At 53.3% G+C, this 19,155-nt stretch overlaps 2 protein-coding genes across 2 annotated transcripts; one reads left to right on the forward strand and one right to left on the reverse strand.

The window, feature by feature from the left end:
* Positions 1–7,167: 7,167 nt before the first annotated feature.
* Positions 7,168–15,383, reverse strand: alt5-3 (Highly reducing polyketide synthase alt5; the record flags this gene model as incomplete). The annotated part of the gene is made up of 5 exons (XM_066153488.1): positions 7,168–10,528; positions 10,604–10,790; positions 10,849–14,883; positions 14,980–15,124; positions 15,177–15,383. The coding sequence occupies 5 exons, from the start codon at positions 15,381–15,383 to the stop codon at positions 7,168–7,170; spliced, it is 7,935 nt and encodes a 2,644-aa protein (XP_066007347.1).
* A 915-nt stretch (positions 15,384–16,298) lies between these two features.
* Positions 16,299–16,800, forward strand: CGGC5_v016245 (uncharacterized protein; the record flags this gene model as incomplete). The annotated part of the gene is made up of 2 exons (XM_032020231.1): positions 16,299–16,673; positions 16,750–16,800. 2 exons carry the CDS (start codon positions 16,299–16,301, stop codon positions 16,798–16,800), a joined length of 426 nt encoding a protein of 141 aa, XP_031882577.1.
* Positions 16,801–19,155: the final 2,355 nt, after the last annotated feature.

Genomic DNA, 19,155 nt, shown 5'->3' on the forward strand with positions numbered 1-19,155 from the left:
CACTCGTGGGCCGCTTCGAGCTGCATTGGCGTTGCGCTCGGGCGCCGTACCGCGCTGCTGTGACGAGCGGTTGACATAGGAGATCAGACAATAAGAGCTTCTCTCGGCTCGAGTATTTTGTTCTGGAAGGCGTGGGAAGAGGAGGGCGTTCTGAGGTGGTGTGAAGAGCAGAATATGGGGGAGTGAAGTGAGGGCGTCCCTGCAAGAACCCCAGATTTCGTACTGCGTGCCCAAGGTAGGCTGCATTGACTGAACCTAATTCAAAAGAGAGCCAAGCAGGCGGAGACGAACGAACGCCTTGCACGGGTACGGCGCACCATGTCTGCCGCAGACTCGCAGAGGAAGAACCGGGCCTGTCAGAAAGTTGCGGATGGCGCGTCGCCTAGCGGGATGGCTTTACTGACGCACAAGCGGCGTTGCGGGCGTGGGCGCGAGGGATTTGAGCGTCAGTATGCGCCACGAATGTACCGTAGACGGTGGTGTTGATGCCCTCCCAAGGCAGGTAATCTGCACTCTCTTGGGGTCCGCTGCAGGTGGTTGTTGGTCTGCCGGTACATGCCAGTACAAATTCTGCGAGCTAGGTAGGTAGGTAGGTAGGTAGATTAGCAACGACGACAGGGATTGTGGTGGTTGATGTGGTAGAGAATGCGGAGAGAAGCCATGTCGAATCCGATGGCGAGGTTGGGCTGCGATGAATGGGCATGAGATGGGACGGCTCTGGTCAGGTTGGAGAAGTGGAAGTTCAAGTCAGCCCAGGTCGTGGTCGTAATTGCTGACGCGAACCTAAGGTACCTGACTCTGCAGCAGCTGTTTTTCAGGGAGTTTGCTCGCATGGGCGTAGGTTATTGCCCCCAAGGATACAGGACACGCGGCGACGGCGATCTCCAGCGCTGTAAGACGAGCATTTGCTCTTAGGTGCTTTTAGTGGCCGAATGACTTCGTTCTTCTCTGGGAGGTACTTGCGAAGATTGATCCATGCAACCTGCCTAGGTCTACGGTAGTAAGTAAGTGAGGTGCACGCACGCACTTCACTCACACTGCAGGAACCACCGGTTGCCATCAGGGTCTCCCCCCTTCCTTCCTCCATTCTTGCTGCCTTCCCTCTTCTACGTCCATCCCAGTTGCCTACGTAATTACCTAAGGTGCCTACACGTAGCTTTCCTCTGTCAGGAGCGAGGGAACTCGCAATGGGAAGGTACAACCCCCGACCGGAAAGCATTCCCTGTCCATCTCCAGAGACCTCTACCAAGTTGACCTATTTGAGGGGAGCTTCAAACACAACATCACCACTCTGGCCTAAACGCCGACTATACCCCAGCCTGACGCCCTTAACCGCATCAACCAGTCTATGTTCAAGTCTGAGATTCTCGCTGACGCCCGCCGGCAGGCAAATGACGTGGAGCCCGACTGTTAAATGATGACCCGGAGAGGACGAGGTCGGGCAATTTCCAAAAAAGCAAAACTTCAGCTCCGGTTCCGCAGTCGAATGCCGGCAACTTCACCAGGATTCCCTACTCGCTTGAGCTCCGACAGAGATCAAGAGACCCAGCAGCAGCAACCAGCGACCAGCCACCCTTTCAACCCATCATCCCCAGAAACCCAAATTGGCGGGGGCAGCCTGAGGGTGTCGACTTAATATCAGCAAAAGCAGCTGTAAGGGGCATCTCGCCCTGGCAGATGCTCACAGATCGAAATAAGGGACCAAGTACTACCGACTATTTCCTGCCTAGCCCTGCACTAATACTCTTACCCAGAAGCCTGATGGCGCTGGCCGGGATGCACCTCGATGACTATGAACTGGCTACAGCAGTCTTGATCGAAACCGACATAACCGCGTCTTCGTACGCACGTTAAGCTTCGACAAGCTTTTCCTCGTTCAACAGTAATGGACGACTATCTACATACTGAGAGTCTTCAGCTGGCCAGACCAAAGTGACAGCATGTACTGGGAGGTATCATCTGCCTGCTGTCTTCGCTGCTCGATCCGCACGCACCCTCTGAGCAGGCGTTCCGACGGCTGTGACCCAACCAAACACTTGCGCAGTCACCCTACGATTGACGTGTTTCGAGCCGCGAGCGTGTGAAGAAGCCGCCTTTGCGATCCGGTCCACTCAGCGTCCTCCAAGTCTTCTCCGCACATGCGGAGCAAAGGATGTCTCCGCCTCCTCACCTCCTCACCTCCCACACCTCGTCGAGTCATCCCACAGTCCGCCCCCCAAAAAGTCCCATTCGGTCCTTTCCGAGATTCGTACGAAGGAGCATCATATACCAAGCCCAAGTCGTCAGTCGGCGGTCATCTTGTCTCTTTAATCCGCCATGCCTATGCGTGCTACGAAAGACAGGCTTCTGGGCTCTGTGACAAGTACTCGCCTGCTACGACGCCTTCAGAGCGTGAGGCTGGGTCATTCCGCCTTCACAAATGCTACCAGGAGATCCTTGCTTGCTAATGGCTGTCGATTCTGAGGGGTTACTTACCAAGTACCAACAACACCCTAACTGAGGCCGACGCTCCTTGCCGTCATCGGCCTGGGGCACTCAGAATAACGGGAGGGCGAAGAGCCAAGTCACAGAGTGCGGGTGGGGCTTCTGGAGGACTTTTGCAGCCATGGCTTCATGCCGCCTCCATCGACCTCGACAACGACGTTGTCCTGTGCCGCGGTGGCCAGCATATTTGTCAATGTGCACCAAACCAACCGCGGTGCCTCGGTACCGACAAGCGCACACACAATTTTTGCGAATTTTACGGCTCCTTCGCGAAGCTTTCCGAGCCGTCCTTGGTCGTAATCTGTACCACATAACCTCGGTCAACTTCTCTCGCCCACCCTTTCCGGCAAGCTGATGGCTAGGAGCGAGAGGCAAGCCCCGAGCCTGATTGAATCATCTATTCATCTAGAATAACATTCGTCATACCCGACCGTTGCATACACATTACCGTGGAAGACAACGAGGAAACAGTGGCGGCTCGTTGACTGCACCCAGAGGGTGATGGCACCACCAAATTAGGTTGCCCAGTGTGCCACGAGGTATTTAGGCAAAATGCAAAATGGCGTCGCGCGTGGCGCCATGCCATAACGGTCGTCGGTCCGAAACTCCAAGATTTGGAAAGATCTGACGGCGTACCGCGAACGCGGTTCTCATTCGTGGGTTTCCCGCGCTCGTTACTCCACGAACCAATCGACAACCCCTGTTCTACCCCAACTCATCCACATCTTCAAATTGCTCCAAATCCCAACTTCATCAGTCAGTCAAACCCCCGGGCTGATGGATCCAGAGACAGCAGCGAGCGGTAGATGCCAACCCCGGAGTGGCTCAGATCCTGCCACGCAAGTCATCGACGTTTATGATCAGAGTGCTCATCACCATCAACCAGATGTCTTTGCATTCGAAAGGCTATGAAGCCACTGAGGAAGCCTTCTCGAGAGGCTCCTTCCATAACAGTGTGTACCAGGTCTCTAAGTCGTCGTTCATCCAAGCTCGTCGTCAATCTCCGGCACCTGGCCAAAGGCGCTTGGATGTGACGACATTGCAGTAGGTCTCGACTCTGTCAATACCTTCTCTTAGTCTAGAGCGTTGCCGGCCGTGTCTAAATAATGGCCGATGCTACATCTCCTTTTCGTTTCGTACCTACGTTGCTTCGGCGGGACAAGTCCCGTTCCGTCCGCCCATCAGCTCCACGTGGCCAACAAGAGTCCTGCCCCAGGCAGTTTGGCTATCCAGAACCCAGCTAGTAGCGAGGGTTCAGGCGAGCATTCGATTACACCGTTCATTGGTCATTGTGGCCTCACCGAATAATCTCAGTCTCCTCGCGTCAATTCTCAGACGAAATCAGTGCAAGGGCGAGCTGCTTCAGGTCGGCCCGTCGAGACTCGAAGCCTTCAGTTGATCAATACGAGACGGCGCGCTGAAGCCCCTCCTATCCTGGTTCTCAGCTTCTTCTGCCGTCTTGGCTTGACCATCGTCGTCGCATCAATCCTCTGAACCAACAAGACACGAAAAGAGGATGAGCACCCTATTGGACGACACGCTTCTCAGCCGCCGTGACATTAGTTTTGGAGTGGTCCATTGGGCTCCCGACAAGGCTTGACGGCCAGGTCTCCCCGTGTTGAGCTGCGGTCAAGTGACGGCGGATGTTGAGGTGGATCTCCGAGTTCCCAGTCCGGGGTCGCAGTCTAGAGGATGCACTGCGTCTGGCTCTGCTTTTCGCGGCGAAGTTGCAGTCTTATTACCGGCTGGTCTTGACCCTTCAACCAACACATGGCCGAGTTGGGGTGCGTTGGGGGCTTCGGCAGGTGGACCGTCGTTCCACCAGACAAGCTAAATCCGTACTGTTGTCCAACAGTGTCCTCACTCGCTAGACGCCTGTCTTCCAAGCCGGACTACGGCCGAGAGGCTGCTGGTCTCGTGGAGATTAATTTCAATCATGTCTGTTGATGTATGCTTTCACAATGAGCATCAAAATCAAATGACAGATGCGCTTGGAATCTTTTGCCGTGGGGGCAGGTCCCTCCCCGTCAACGGCGCAGGTCTACCTCCATCCGACCTTCCGGGCCCGGCAAGATGCTCTCCTTCTTAGTGGATCGTCGGGGAGTTTTCCTAGCCGCCGATGCATGTCGGATGGGATGCAGCAAGCTTACAGCTGAGGAGGGAGGATGCCCCTCTCGTGACCCGCTAAGACGCTGATCTTGGAGGGTCCGCCACGTCGTTACTTCTCTGGTCAAGAATCAGGAAACACAAGTCCCATGAACATCGTCATGCCAGGGAGGCCGACTGTTTGACAAACATCTTATTCGTTAGATTGAAATGAGGAATGTCGCTCTTCGTCAATGGACTTACTCTTTTCGGAGGACAGAGCCCATAAGACAGTTGCAAATGAACGAAGGCTTTCAGTTGAGCCGACTATTCGACACGAAGGCCTCCTTTTTTTTTCGCAACTGTAGCAAGTCAACGACTCAAGGTTAGTGGCCTAAAATAAAAAAACGTCACGTGTCCCAGAAGAAGAGACAGCATCCATACACTCGTCAGAAAACATGAAGTGGACGCAAAGTGGACGCGTCCTGACACATTCGATATTGTCTTGCACGCTACAAACTGCAGAATTGGGTGTCAACTCGGAACATAGGAGAAAAGATTAGGTTGACATCCAAGTGCCGGCTAAAGCTTGTCGCCACGCCCTATTGGAGCTGTCATTATGCATGCCAGGTCTATTTGAACGACGAACATTCTCTTTCTTGCACTCCGAAGTGGTATCGAATTTCGAGTGTCTATTAAAAGCTTCACTTACGGACCAAAGCTAGCAAGCGAAGCCACCCACCGCCAAGTCACATAATGACGCCAATATCACTGACTGATCGTGTACGTACGATGGCAAATTGTTCAACTCCAGTCACATCGTGTGAGTGAAGCGGGCTGACACAACCCCAAGGTCGACTTCACGGTCGAATGTAGGCTTCACGGCTGCGGCCTCCGTCTTGGCCCAGGGACCTGCATCTGTTTGTCCACGGCTTGCATATAGTATGGAGGGATCACCTGCGTGATACAGGCTGTGGACGTGGGAAGTGAAGGCATTGTTTTCTGAAGGTGTGGGTCGATCTTTCGGTCAACTCGGAACATAACCAGCGGCAGGAGTAAATACACACACACATATGCATAGATGGTATGCTACCCTGCCCGCATCTACAAGGCCATCAACCAACCCGTCTGGAGTGGGGATGCGACAGGCTCGAAGCATTGGCTTGTCCGAATTCGCAGCCCCATCAACGCGGTATAGGTGCAGGAATGACAGCCCACGGCACGAGGGCTTTCCATATCACCAAAGTCCACATACCACCGTTCCCACGGCACGTCGAGCCGCGCTTCCCTACCAGAACGTTGAAAACACACACACTTGCGCCCTTGAGCATCTGACGCTGTCCTATTTGAGGCCATCCTCCGTCTTGTGTTCCAATTTGACCGGCCATCCTGCGGCATTTGCAGCAGACTGCCGATGTCTAGGGCTGCGGTTTTGCGGGGAAGTTAGCTGGCCAGCTCTGACGTGCGACTTAGCTGTGCGCTCACTTTGCAGTGGGAGATTTGGGATGCTTCTCGGAGCTCGTATACAACTTGAATGGTAAGAGCTTGAGATCTTACACCTTGATGTAAATGGTTCCGTGCCTGGATCCACGTCCTCCATGACCAGCACGCGTGAACGATTCTCTCTCAGTGACCAAGCATGGCTCCTCCAGCCTTTGCCACTTGCCTCCCGCTTCTCAAACACCGTCAGTCCATCCATAGGCCCGAACTGGCTCAGTCCCTTCAATATCAACATACCATTCGCCCCCCACGACATTGAGGGAGATCCCTTCCGAGGATCCTCCAAGCGTCCCAACGACGCTACCAAGGCACCCGATATTATTTCATTAGGAAGCTGAAACTTTGACGTCGATCACGTTCATCTGAAAAAGCGGCATCCCCTCCTGACCCGAAGCTGTCTGGCTAGGCTCCTCCCAAAGACGTGTAAAGTCTGGGTCAATGACACACCCCGCTGTAGGCACCCTGCCGACAGCAGCCCGCCTCCACGGGCGAAACGCGCCGTCTAGTTTCCAGAGGGAGTAGGGGCTGTCAGCGCGGGTTCTTCCGTGGTGATATTGGGATACTACAACACCACTTTCGACGTCGTGTGTGGTAGGTCGCCCGGTTTGGGAGGAGTGATGCGCCTGGGGATGGATGGTCGTCATTCGACGGGGAGAAATATTCTTAATCGAGAAGGATCGGCTAGCTCGACGTTTGTTTTGGGAGTTCGAAAGCTCGGTGTAAGCAATGTAATGACCTGGGAGAGATGTTGGGTATCTGCTGCATGCTGCGGACGGATTAGGCTTGCAAAAGGGGGAGGTCTGGTGGCAGATTCTTACATCACGACAGGGCACGACAGAGACGACAGCGACTCCTTCTAGGGGCCTTTCGGTAGCAGAGATGCATGGTCTTCCTCTTTCAACTTGGCGCGTGTTGAACTACGAAGCTTAGGCTTGTTGAGACTTTCTGGAGCGTCAAGAGACGAGCGAATATCTCTGAGCGCGTCTTGTAATAGCAATAGGACTGTAAATTTAGTCTATCTCTTTCTACGAATGTTTCCATCTTTCTAGCATCGAAATAAAGAAAATACATCCTAGCACGCATTGTAGATTTGGACTCCTATTTAGCTGTCCCCTGAAGAACCTTTGACGCAACCTGCTGGCACAACTCCGTGATACTCTGGTTCTTCAAGATCTCAAACACGGGCACCTCAACATTCAGCCGCTTCATGAACCAGTATCTCACCTCGACCGCAATCAGCGAGTCCACGCCAACAACATACGCAGGCTTCCCAACATCAAGTGTCTCGGCCGGTACAGATAAGCTCTTTCCCAGCTTCTGCACCAGGCCCTGTGTGACAACCTCTCCTGCCGCAGTCAAGTTCGCCGCCGTCCTGACAAGACCAAGATAATCAACCTCTTCACCCTTATCATCTCCAGCTGCCCCGCGCCCGCCGGCCGCGTCACTGTCGTCCGTCTCGCCCATGCGCAAGAGATTGTTGAAAATCGGCTTCTGCATCCAGTCCAACAGCCCCAACCCCGTCATCCGCGCCAGCTCCGCAGGGCTGTCGACCATATTCACAACCTGCGCCGCCCCGGGCCGCGAGCAGTCGTACGCCGGGTCGCACAGCATCTCCAGCAAAGCCATGAGCTGCGCCTGCGTCAGACCGCCGTGGCCGGCCCGCAGGCTCTGCGTGACGGACTCGTAGTTGACGTTGGCCCACCCGGCCTCGGCGACCAGCATCAGGTCGACGGCCACGCCCTTGAGGTCGCGCGCGACCCGGTGCCGCGCGAGGGCGTCCTCGAAGGCGTTTCCGGCGGCGTAGTTGCTCTGGCCGCGGTTGCCCATGATCCCGCAGAAGGAGGACAGCATGATGAAGAAGTCCAGGTCCGGGGGGAGCAGCTCGTGTAGGTTCTGGGAGCCGAGGTATTTCGGGTCGAGGGCGGCGTGGAAGGTGGCGGCGGACATGTTGGCGAGCATGTCGTCGCGCAGGAGCATCGCTGCTTGGATGCAGCCTCTGACTGGGGGGAGGGTCTCTCTGGCCTGGCGAAGCGTCTCGGCGAGGAGGGCGCGGTTGGTTATGTCGCATGCTGGCGCGAGCATCTTGACCTCGTGGGTGCCTTCGAGTTCGTTGATGAACTTCATCGCGTCCGCTCGCCCCTGGGCTCCGCGAGATGATAGCAGCAGCAGATTTTTCGCTCCACGACTGACCATCCACCTCACAATCTCCTGGCCCAAACCACCCAGCCCACCGCTAACAATATACGTCGCATCACCCCTAAAGTTCATTCCCGGTTGTGGTGAAGGCCGGTAGATGACCTCGTCAGACACATCAAAATCAATCACAACCTTACCGGTGTTCTTGCCCCCTTGAAGAAACCTCATAGCCTCCTCAAGTTTCGACGGGGAGAATACGTGCAGCGGCTTAGGCTCAGCCAGCCCTGGATGCTCCTCAAAGAGACGCACGACATCTTGCATTATCCTCTTCATCAGCGGCTTCGCCTCCTCGTGGACAACCACAAGGTCCACCGAGGAAAACGTGACGTTCTTATTGAATGGGCCCATGGGTAGCGTGTTGTTCGCGATGATGTCCGCCTTGCCAATGTCGATGAACCGTCCAAAGGGCGCGATGCATTCCCACGACTGCCTGAGCAGCTCGCCGCCAAGCGAGTTGAGGACAACATCCACGCCGCGGTTCTTTGTAGCGTGAAGAACGTCCTCGGCGAAGGTATCGTCGCGGCTGTTGAAGATGTGGTCATCATTCAACCCAAACAGATCCTTCACGAGCTGCCGCTTGGCCTCGTTTCCCACTGTCGCGAATACCTCGGCGCCCCTCAGCAACGCGAGCTGCACAGCAGCCTGTCCCACGCCACCCGCGGCGGAGTGAATCAGCACCGTCTCCCCCTTCTGCAGTCTTGCGATGTGATCTAGCGAGTACACCGCCGTCGACCAGACAGCTGGTATCGCCGCCGCGACATGGAAGCTCATCCCCTGCGGGATCTTCTCCGTCTGGAGCTCCGGGCAGCGCACGAATGTGCCGAAGCCACCGCCCTTGGACGAACAGAAGAGGACAGCATCGCCGGGGCGGAGGGCACTGTTTCGCGCGGTGCGAGAGACTATGCCCGCGCCGTCGAACCCGAAGGAGCGCCCCGGTATCTGGCCGAGGGCGATCATGACGTCTTTGAAGTTGAGAGATGTTGCTTTGATCTCGATCTCGACGTCGCCGTCGGCTAGATCGCCAGAATCTTGGGAAGACTCGGCGTAGAATAGTGTGTCAAGGAGACCTGGGGTTTCGATACTTGCCGAAATGTGAGGCTTGGCTGGGGTAGGCGTGATGGTGTTGTAGGTTTTGGGTTCTGGCAACTTGTGGCGTCGGGAGAGGGTTTGCTCGAGGTGTGAGGTTGGGGTGAGACGTGGGATGCAGAGAATGCCGTCTGCTGTTTCTGAGAACTCAGATTCGTTGTCAAGACCTGGACGGTGATGCTTGAGGACGCGGGTGATGTGGTCGACGATGGTCGGGATGGAGATGGCCGTGGGACTCGTGGACAAGGACAGGGTTGTGAAGTTTTGGTCGCCTCTTTCGGAGCAGACGCTTCGCCCAAAGCCTGTAGTTATGTCTGACGCGGGAACTGATGCGTTGGGGCTGGCGCCGCGAGTTACCCAGAGGGTTGATTTGGTGTCGAGACAGATCTTCTTGGTGGCGGCGAAGGTAGGCTCGGAAATGTCTTTGAGGATGGAGCCTTCGAGCTCGAGAAGGCTGACGATGATCCTGTCTCGAAGCTGGGTGGTGTTTGAGAGGATATCGTCCATGTTGATGACTTCTGGCGCGCGAACTTCCAATTCCTTTGTAAGAGTCTCCCGAAGCGTCTCAGCAACAACTCTCTGGATGTCAGATGATGGATCAATAATGATTCCATAACTTGAGCTTCCGCATGGTTGATCAGGCGCAACGTTGACGTAATCTTCGCTTGTGGTTTCGTCTTCAACCTTTGAGGTCATCATGACTGACACACGATGATGCGGCTTTTCTTCATGATCCCTGAACGTCATCTGGACTCCGGGGAACCCAGCTTCACGTAGGACGACATCCCACTGCTTTTCGGTCAACAGAGGGCCTTGATCTTGGTACTCCTCATTCGTAGACCACCACTGCCCGTCTCGCAGCCACCAGCCAGGCAAGAGACCAAAGATGAGGCCGTCGCGAACGTTGTCGAGGTTCACCGTCTCGCCAAGGATGAGGACACCGCCAGGGCGCAGGAGGCTTCGAACGTATCGAAGGGTCTGGATCAAATCGCTTGTTGCGTGGAGAACGTTACCCGCAACAACAACATCGTAACTTGCCTTTTCGAAGCCTTGAGAGAATGGGTTTTGTTCGAGATCGAGCTTTCGAAATGTCATGTGGTCTGCGGCGTAGGAGAAACGCTCGCGGGCTTTCTCGAAGAAGCCGGCTGACACGTCCGTGTAGACATACTCGCCAAAGCTATTGGCTGTGTGAGTAAAGTTCCGAGAATACTTCGAAATACACAATAAGGTGTATCAAAGGTTGATAACCTACCGAACAGGTTTGGAAGGACCCCATTCTTCCCCATCCGCCGATAAGTATGGGAGGATCCGACCAGTCGAGCTCCCCGTGCCAGCACCAACCTCTAACACGCGGATATTTGGCTGCGCGTGAGACAGGATGTTCATATAGGCACCCATCTTGCTATTATTGGTTGAAAAGATGTTTGAATGGTAGAATTCTGTGGTGTGTTGGTCAGCACACTCAGGGGTCAAGGTTGCTCATTTTGACGTGCTTACCATCTGCCAGATTGCCCTCGAATATGACTTGCAGGGCGTTCTCCTCTCCTCTCAAGATGCGGTTCAGATGCTCGCCAACTTTCTTGGTAAGCCTCTGCGTGGGCTCAGAGTCAGCTTCCTCCAGAATATCCTGGATATCCAAGCCGCCGAGTCCTCGAGACTCCAGCGTCCACTTCTCTCTGCTCTGACGAACTCGGCGCATCCATGCCACATAACGCTCCAGATGACCATCGTACTTGGTGGCCTGATCATCTTGATCGATCTCGCTCAGAGCGGCTTCGATGAAATGAAGTGCAATGGCGTCGGCGCGGTCAATTATTCCTTTATCCGGGGCCTTGCACCGAGGATCTTGCTCGAAGGCGTTGGTGAGGTACTTGCTCTTTTCAGTTTCAGTCAGAAGCGACAGATCTGGCTTGTAATCAAGACTGTAGAACAACTGTTTGGAGTCCTTGTCAGAGCCAATGCCCGCGTTCGTCTTTGACAAACTTGAGATAGCGGTGCCGCGCTGACCATCCAAAATGATAACGGGCTCGGAGGTCTCAGCAAGCATGGCTGTCGTCCGACACTCCGCCTCTCTGAAAGCTCTCATGGTCTCATGAGTTGCGACCTTGAGTTGGGGGTTGTCCGGGGCACGGAAAAGCTGATGTGACACCCAAAGCTTTCGAAGGTGAGAGAACATCATGGTGGGAACGGCGTACCATCCACCCTGTGATAGCGCCACCATCTGGAGATGGCAAATCGCGTCCAGAGTACTTGGATGCACAACGCATGGATCTTCTCCGGCGAATGGCATCGTCTTGGTGTAGTCTCTCAGGGATAGAGTAGCAGTAGCATGGCCATCTCTGTCGTACCCGATATTCCTGAGAAGCTGGAAGTACGGCCCGTAGTCAAAGCCAGAACGTCTCGACATGTTCTTGTAAAGCTGGCTGTGGTGAACACTCAAACGGCATTGTTCCGCATCTTCTTGCAGTTCGTTATAGATGGTGCTAGCGAAGCGAGCACGGCGAGCTTCACAGAGAGCCGCCTGCTCAGGTGTCACACCTTGCTCGGGTTCCAACTCAACTTTGATACTGCCGTAGGCACACTCATCCCAGTTGTCGCCGTTCGTGCCAAAGACGCGCCAGTCGTAACAGAGCATCTGACCGCTGGTGTTGGTAGCTTGCCTCCGCCGCCGCAACACGACCTTCGCCTCGGTTCCTCGTTCTGAGTCACTGACGTTGATGGCGCGGAGAAAACGCACGTTGTCTAGTTGATACCCAACGATGCGAGACTCCACAGCAGCTGCGAGTTGTCGTGCGGCCTCTATGGCCATGACAAGCATTCCCGCGCCGGGATAAAGGGGAGACCCATTCAAGGCGTGATCCAAGATCCATGGATTCTCTTGCGATCGTATGAAGTGTCTCCAGCTTGGTTCCTCGGGATTCCAATCTCGATCTCGAACACCAAGTAGAGCGTGGCGGCGGTAAGGTCGATTCGCATAGTTGCGGCTTAGTCGGCTTTCCTCCCAAAGCTCTCGTGAGCGGTTGAACGGATATCCAGGAAGGTCGACCATCAGCCGTGGTTTACGACTGGGCTGGATTGAATCCGCGTTCAATTTACTCGAGTTGAATGGGATGCCTGCTGTCCACATGGATCCGATGGTTTCCAACAGGGACTTGACATCGTTTCCATCCTTCTTCAGAACGCAGGAATATCGCCATTTCTCTGAGGAGGTCTTTCCAATGACGCGATCCAGTGTGTCTTGAACTGGGCGCCGCAGAGCGGACTGTGGCCCGATCTCCACCAAGAACTGACGTGCGCCTTGCTTGGCTTCGCTCATAGATGAGATAGCATTGGAAAAGAGAACAGGCGACACCAAGTTGCGTACCCAGTATGCCGGGTCAATCATCGTGAGATGCGGCACGAGCTCTCCTGTCGTGGATGAGTACAGTGCAATCGACGACAGCTTTTGAGAGGCCCTGTTGCCATCTTGTGGCGGAGCATGAATGTCTTGAATCTTTTGTTGGTACTCCGCAGCGACTGCCTCCATAGTTTTTGAATGGTATCCAACTTCAACTGAGAGCTTTCTGGCAAAGATTTCCTCGCTATCCAGCTTGCTCAGGAGCTTCTCGATGGCGTCAACTGGTCCCGATAGAGTCACATTAACAGGACTGTTGACGCAGGCAATCGAAAGCCCATCTTGAAGGTAAGGGTGAACATCTTCTTGGCTTAAGCCAACGGACATCATGGTTGTCTTGGCCCTCGATGCGTCAGATACTAGCCTTTTGGCTAAGACTCCTCGGAAGTAGGCAATCTTCCACGCAGAAAGACGATCAATGGCACCAGCACAATATGCAGCCGCAATCTCGCCCGATGAATGTCCGCACACGGACTGAGGGACGACGTCCCATGATCGAAGAAGATCAACGACGGCGACTTGGAGAGCTGTGCAAAGTGGCTGGGAAAGCCCCGGCTTGTGAATCGTTGAGGAATCTATTGGCCGTTGCATTTCTTCCAGAACTGACCACTCGCATCCGAGGGATCGTAAGTAGTCGTTGCAGTCGAGCAGGCTTTGACGGAAAACTGGATACCTTAGAAGGCCAAGACCCATGCGGGAGTATTGGGCACCTTGCCCCGTGAAAACGAAGCCTAGCTCAGGGGTTTTCGACGGCAGAGCAAAGACAACTGGTGAGAGGGATTTTCCGAGTGTAGACTTGAGGTCATCTGACGACTCGACGACAGCGAAAGCGCGCCAACTCAAGAGACTGCGACGTGAAAGAGTGTGTGCCAAGTCCACGAGGGCATCTGCTGAGCTGATGGGGTGTTGAGCGAGATGGTTCTCTAGGGTCGAGACTTGTCTGTGTGTTCCATCTTCATCTGCGGCAGAGAATGTCAAGAGACCACAGTGGCTGATAGAAACTCCACCGTCTTGGCCATTACCATTCTCAGTTTTTCCGTTGACCTTGCTTCCATTGGGTTCGGTGCCGTTGGTGTGAGCTCCGTTGGTTGAGGTACCGTTGGTGATCTTCCGAGACGAGTCCACAGAGCGATGATGGCCACTTAAGCCATGAGTTCGCAAGTAGTTGTAAGCATCATCCAGAACGGCATGCGCATTCGATCCTCCGTACCCAAAGGAGCTGATCGAGGCCCGACGGATCCCCGATTCCGTCACTGGCCAAGGTGTTGGCTTCGTCGGGAAGCTAATACCTAACTCGTCGACATCAATCGCTGGATTCGCCTCTTCGAAATCTGCAATGGGCGGTATAACACTGTTTTCAAGTGCGAATACTGCTTTGAGCAACCCTGCCAGCCCGCTCGCGCCTTCAAGATGCCCAATGTTGCTTTTGACAGAGCCGATCCACACGGGGCGATTCCGGTGAGACCGGAAGACCTGACCAATTGCAGAAGCCTCAATGGGGTCTCCAACTGGCGTGCCCGTGCCATGAGCTTCCACATATTCGGTCTCAGAAAGACTCAAGCCGGCTGCCTCGTACGTCTTCTTGATAAGCTCGACCTGAGCAGCAGAGCTGGGCTGGGTGATGCTCGGCGTTCGCCCGTCTTGGTTGACCCCTGTGGCCCGAATTATGGAACGAATGGTATCTCCGTCACGGAGTGCTGCTTTGAGAGGCTTGAGAAGCACAAAGGCGTATCCCTCGCCACGGGCATAGCCGTTGGCCTTGCGATCGAAACTATACGAACGTCCATCAGGTGATAGGAAACCGGCGTTGCTGAGTGGGAAGCTCATGCATTCAGGGGTGAGGTAGGTGTTCGAGCCACAGACTAGACCCATATCGGACTCTCCAGTCAATATGCTCTGGCAAGCCAAGTGCAGAGCGTACAACCCGCTTGAGCACGCCGTATCAACTGTCAGAGAGGGCCCACGAAGGTCAAAAAAGTGACTGATGCGGTTTGACAACATCGATGAGCCCGACGACGTTGCCTGGTATCTGGACTGAAACTCGGGATCACGAGCTACAATGGCGTCGCTGTCCCGACCAAAAGAGGCACAGAAAACGGAGGTTCGGGACCCGGCTACATGTTCAATGGCTAACCCGGCTGCGCAATGTTAGCCTCATGGAGCCTGTAACTGGTCGACTTGGACAACATTTCCAGATATGGGTGCGATCCAAGACGGTATTTGATGTGACTTACCATTTTCAAAAGTGTGATATGTCCCCTCGAGAAGTCCGCGTTGTTGGGGATCCAGAATGGACGCCTCCGCGGGAGACATGTTGAAAAAAGCAGCATCGAAAGCTCGAGGATCTTCGTTCATGAAGTGAGCTTTGGGAACGCGCATCTATCACAGCCATCAGCTTGGGGTATTATAAACAGGCACCGAGCAGACTTACACTGTCCAGACGAGCTGGATCTGGATGGTAGAATGCATCGACATTGAAGCGTGATGTCGGCACTTTCGTTGAAGCATTTCGTGCATTCTGTAGCGTGTCCCAAAATGCCTCCGGTGACGTAGCATCTCCAGGAAATTTGAGGTTCAGGCCAATGATGGCTATGGGTTGGGTGTGCTCCGATTTAGGGAAGTCCATGTTGGGGTTCATGTTTAGACTTGGATTCACTCAAAGTCTCCGACAGTTTGGTTCAAAGATCTGCATCTGCTCTAGTGAAGAGACGGACAGTAAAGTATACTTCACTTAGGTACTACTGAATGTAAGTCAAAATTGATGTTGTCTTTTCTGAACTTGAGGGCGCCTGGATCAAGTGCCGACGACGCCACGCCGACCTGATTCATTCATCGCCGATATCATATATATTCATGACGAAGTGTTATTTGTGACAGCTTCGTCGATCACAAACGCCGACGTCGTCGGCGAACGGAACCGAATAGCCTGCCGGCCACAAGTGCCGCGGTCCCATTGCATATCACAGCCGCTTTGCAAGGTTTGACACTTTCTTGGAGCCGTTCACGAAGTTTCGGATTTCGTTATACTGACTGTTATGAGTGGATTGGCGTGGATTGGCGTTCCGCCATCCGCGAACTAATGCAAGTCGGTCCGAGTCATTACCCTTTTGCGACCGTCCAGAGTCGAGTGTCGTCCAGTCAGGTTTGAAACTCGCGCAGTAGTGTTTGTGACTGAGCTTCTTGAGTCCGATAACACCCACTTTCCGGCACGTCAATCTACGACATCAGACAACATCTGGATTTAAACTTCAGCTTCCTTCCAAGTTGGTAAGTTCCGCGGCAGAGATACCTAACCTAGTAGGTGGGCTTCCAGAACTATGAGGGTTACATGGATCATAGCTCCTTGTTCACAGAGAGCATTGACAGCAGCGGAGCCTCGGTTTCGTATCAGGCGAAACTTAATACCACATCACGACTTGGATCCGACCTGACTGACTACAACACATCACAAACACCACTGTACTTGTTTCCGACATAACTGCGAGGCAGCTTCTGACAGAATTGGTTCGGTTTCTTGACTTGACAGAATATCCTTTATCCTCATAACGTCATCATGGGCAGAGCTGAGTTCGGCAACGCAATCTACTTCCCACTGTTTCTCCAGTGGTTTTACGACACCCTCGTCCTTGGGTTCATCTGCCCCCGCGCCTGGGGATGTCCCGAGGATGTTCTTCAGGGACACTACAGCAAACACGTCAGCTCCCTTTCTGCGGTGCCCCGCCCCCGCCTGCTTGACATTGGTGTCGGCACAGGCCACTTCATCGAACACGCCCCTTTGGCTTCGGGCACAACAGTGATCCTAGCCGATATCAATGAAAACCCCCTCACCGAGGCTCGAGGACGCATCAAACGCACACACAAAGATGTGGATGTTGATGTGGTCCTAGCAGATGTCTTTGAACTTGGTGACGACAAAACATCATCATCAGTTCGTTTGTCTGATGCAGGAGGGAATGGGAGTTTCGACGTCATTTCCTGCATGTTGCTTCTTCATTGCCTCCCAGGAGAAGGGCGCCGTAAAGGAGAAGCAGTCGCGCGCCTGTGCCGACTGTTGAAACCTGGCGGCGCCGTCGTTGGCGCCACTGTCCTCGGCTCTGGAGTAAAGCACAATACTTTCGGAAAGCTGCTCATGTCTGTTTATAATTTCTCAGGCGTCTTTCATAATGAAGGAGACTGTACGGGTGACATTATTCAGCCTCTTGAAGCGGCTTTTGAGAGAGTGGAATTTCGAGTGGTCGGAACTACATTGCTCTTCGAGGCAAAGTCACCGAGAACTCCCGGTGTAGCTTATAACTTCTAGATCTCATATAAAGCCCATTTGATTTTTCTTGCCCCGTATCACTTCAGCTTCTGCACTGCTATAATTCTTGATGTGTTCGTTCGTATAAGTCACAGGATGTGAATCTGAACCTGTTAAACGCTCATCAATACCGTTAGTGCACTTCTGACAAGAATTTTGTTAGTCGGGCAGAAAGTGATTACAGACAACAACAGACAAGATAATGATATTGCTAATGATAGGGACCATTCTAGAGGAAGATAAAATAATAGAAGAAATGGGGAGGGGCGAAAGAATTCTTTCGGGAACTGTGATTTCGAGGTTGATAAGAAAAAAAGAAAAAGGACAATGGTCTTGAACATCACTCAGTAAATCTCAAATCAACACTTCCTCTAGGAGAGAGAGTAATTTCACTCGCCATGCGCAGTCGTGTGCCGACAAATCTTTCTATCCCTTCAGGCTCTGACCCTTTTCTTGTCCAACCCGACTCATTTGATTGGACTTGACCCGGCGAGACTCCTAACTGCACATTCTTGTATCGTTGGAATACACGTACTAACACATATGCCATCTCGGTCAGAGCTAGCTGTTGTCCAACACAGATCCGAGGACCGCCATTGAACGGAATGTACGTCCATGGTTTCGGGGTCCACGAATCCCAGCGGCGAGGGCAGAACTCATCAATCGGCGCGAAGTCGTACGCATTGAGGTCCTCTCGAAGCTGCAAAACATGGGTGGAATAGATGACCTGAGTGCCAGCGCGAACACCAACTGGGCTATTCCCATCTGCACCTCCGCCATGTGGCAAGCTGGTGTCTTTGACGGCTGCTCTGATGTTGAAAGGTGCATTCGGATACAGTCTCAGAGTTTCGTTGAGAATATGTGTAGCGAAAGACATGCTCTTCAGGTCTTTGTAAGTTGGCTCCCGAGCTGAGTCGCCAACGCCAACCGAAAGTTCAATTTCACGCCGAAGGTCAGCTAGGACGTCGGGGTTCCTGGCTAGCTCATAAAAAGCCCAAGACATGGTTGTAGCAGTCGTGTCACGGCCCGCTATGAGAATAGCAACCATTTCGTCTCGAAGCCAGCGTTTGTCTCGGGAGACAGAGGCGCATGCATGAAGAAGGGTCCAGCCATGATCTGTCTTATCCATCTCCTCGAGCTCTTCTGCAGTCATAGAAACTGCCTTTTCAATTGTTGGTTTCATAAAATCATTTAGAGTCTCCAGGTCCTGGCGAAACTGCCGTCGAGGGACGAGAAAGTTCAGAGGGCCCAATCGTTCTATCAAGGATTGAATGTGGCGGATACGTTCGAAGGCGTCGAAAAACTCGTCATTTTGGTGACTGGTCAGCGAATTGATCTGTCGTCCCAAGGAAAAGTCCGCCGATACATCAAGTGCAAATCTACTCAAGATGTCCTTCACATCGACGGTGCGGCCTCCGCCCAACATGGGAATCATGTCTTGAACATGGCGCTCGAAACAAGCGAGGTCACTGACCCGTTGGCGAGTGAAGAGCGAACGAAGTCGTTGGCGAGACTCGTGCCAGGCGCTTCCGTCCACGTTAAAAATTCCGTTCCCCATAAGATCAAACCAGTCTTTTCTGAACCTTTCGCCTTTTCCGAAGTCATTGAATTGTGTTGCTAACATGGCTCGAATGTTCTCGGGATCAGAAGTAAACAACGTGCGTGAGCCAAGCATGTTGACCTCGAAAGTGTATGGATTTTTCTTTCTTTTGCCAGACAGACGGAATGTGTTGTGCATGAATTTGAGGTTCTGATCTCTCAAAGCGTGTGATGTGATCGACAAGAGGAAGTGAATTCCAGACAGCCATTCTACTGAGCATTAGACGCATGTCGCCAAATACGATATACTTGGGTTCACTGAGATGAGACACATAATTGACTTACCGATAGGCGTATAAGATTGGAACTTTTGGGCATGTCCGCCCAATTTCCCGATGATCCTCTCTCCCCGTATCGCAAGGGCAATATGTCTCAGTAGGATAGCACTCAATGCGCCAACTATGAGCCATGCTGTGTAAGACATCGATATGCCATTTGAAAACGCTTCACTTTCCATGATCTCTATGTCTTCAGGATTTCAGATAACAATATGGTAAAGAGTCTAGACAAT

The sequence above is a fragment of the Colletotrichum fructicola genome (assembly GCF_000319635.2).
Source record: "Colletotrichum fructicola Nara gc5 chromosome Unknown KSG_Nara_v1_contig10, whole genome shotgun sequence".
Lineage (NCBI taxonomy): Eukaryota > Fungi > Ascomycota > Sordariomycetes > Glomerellales > Glomerellaceae > Colletotrichum > Colletotrichum fructicola.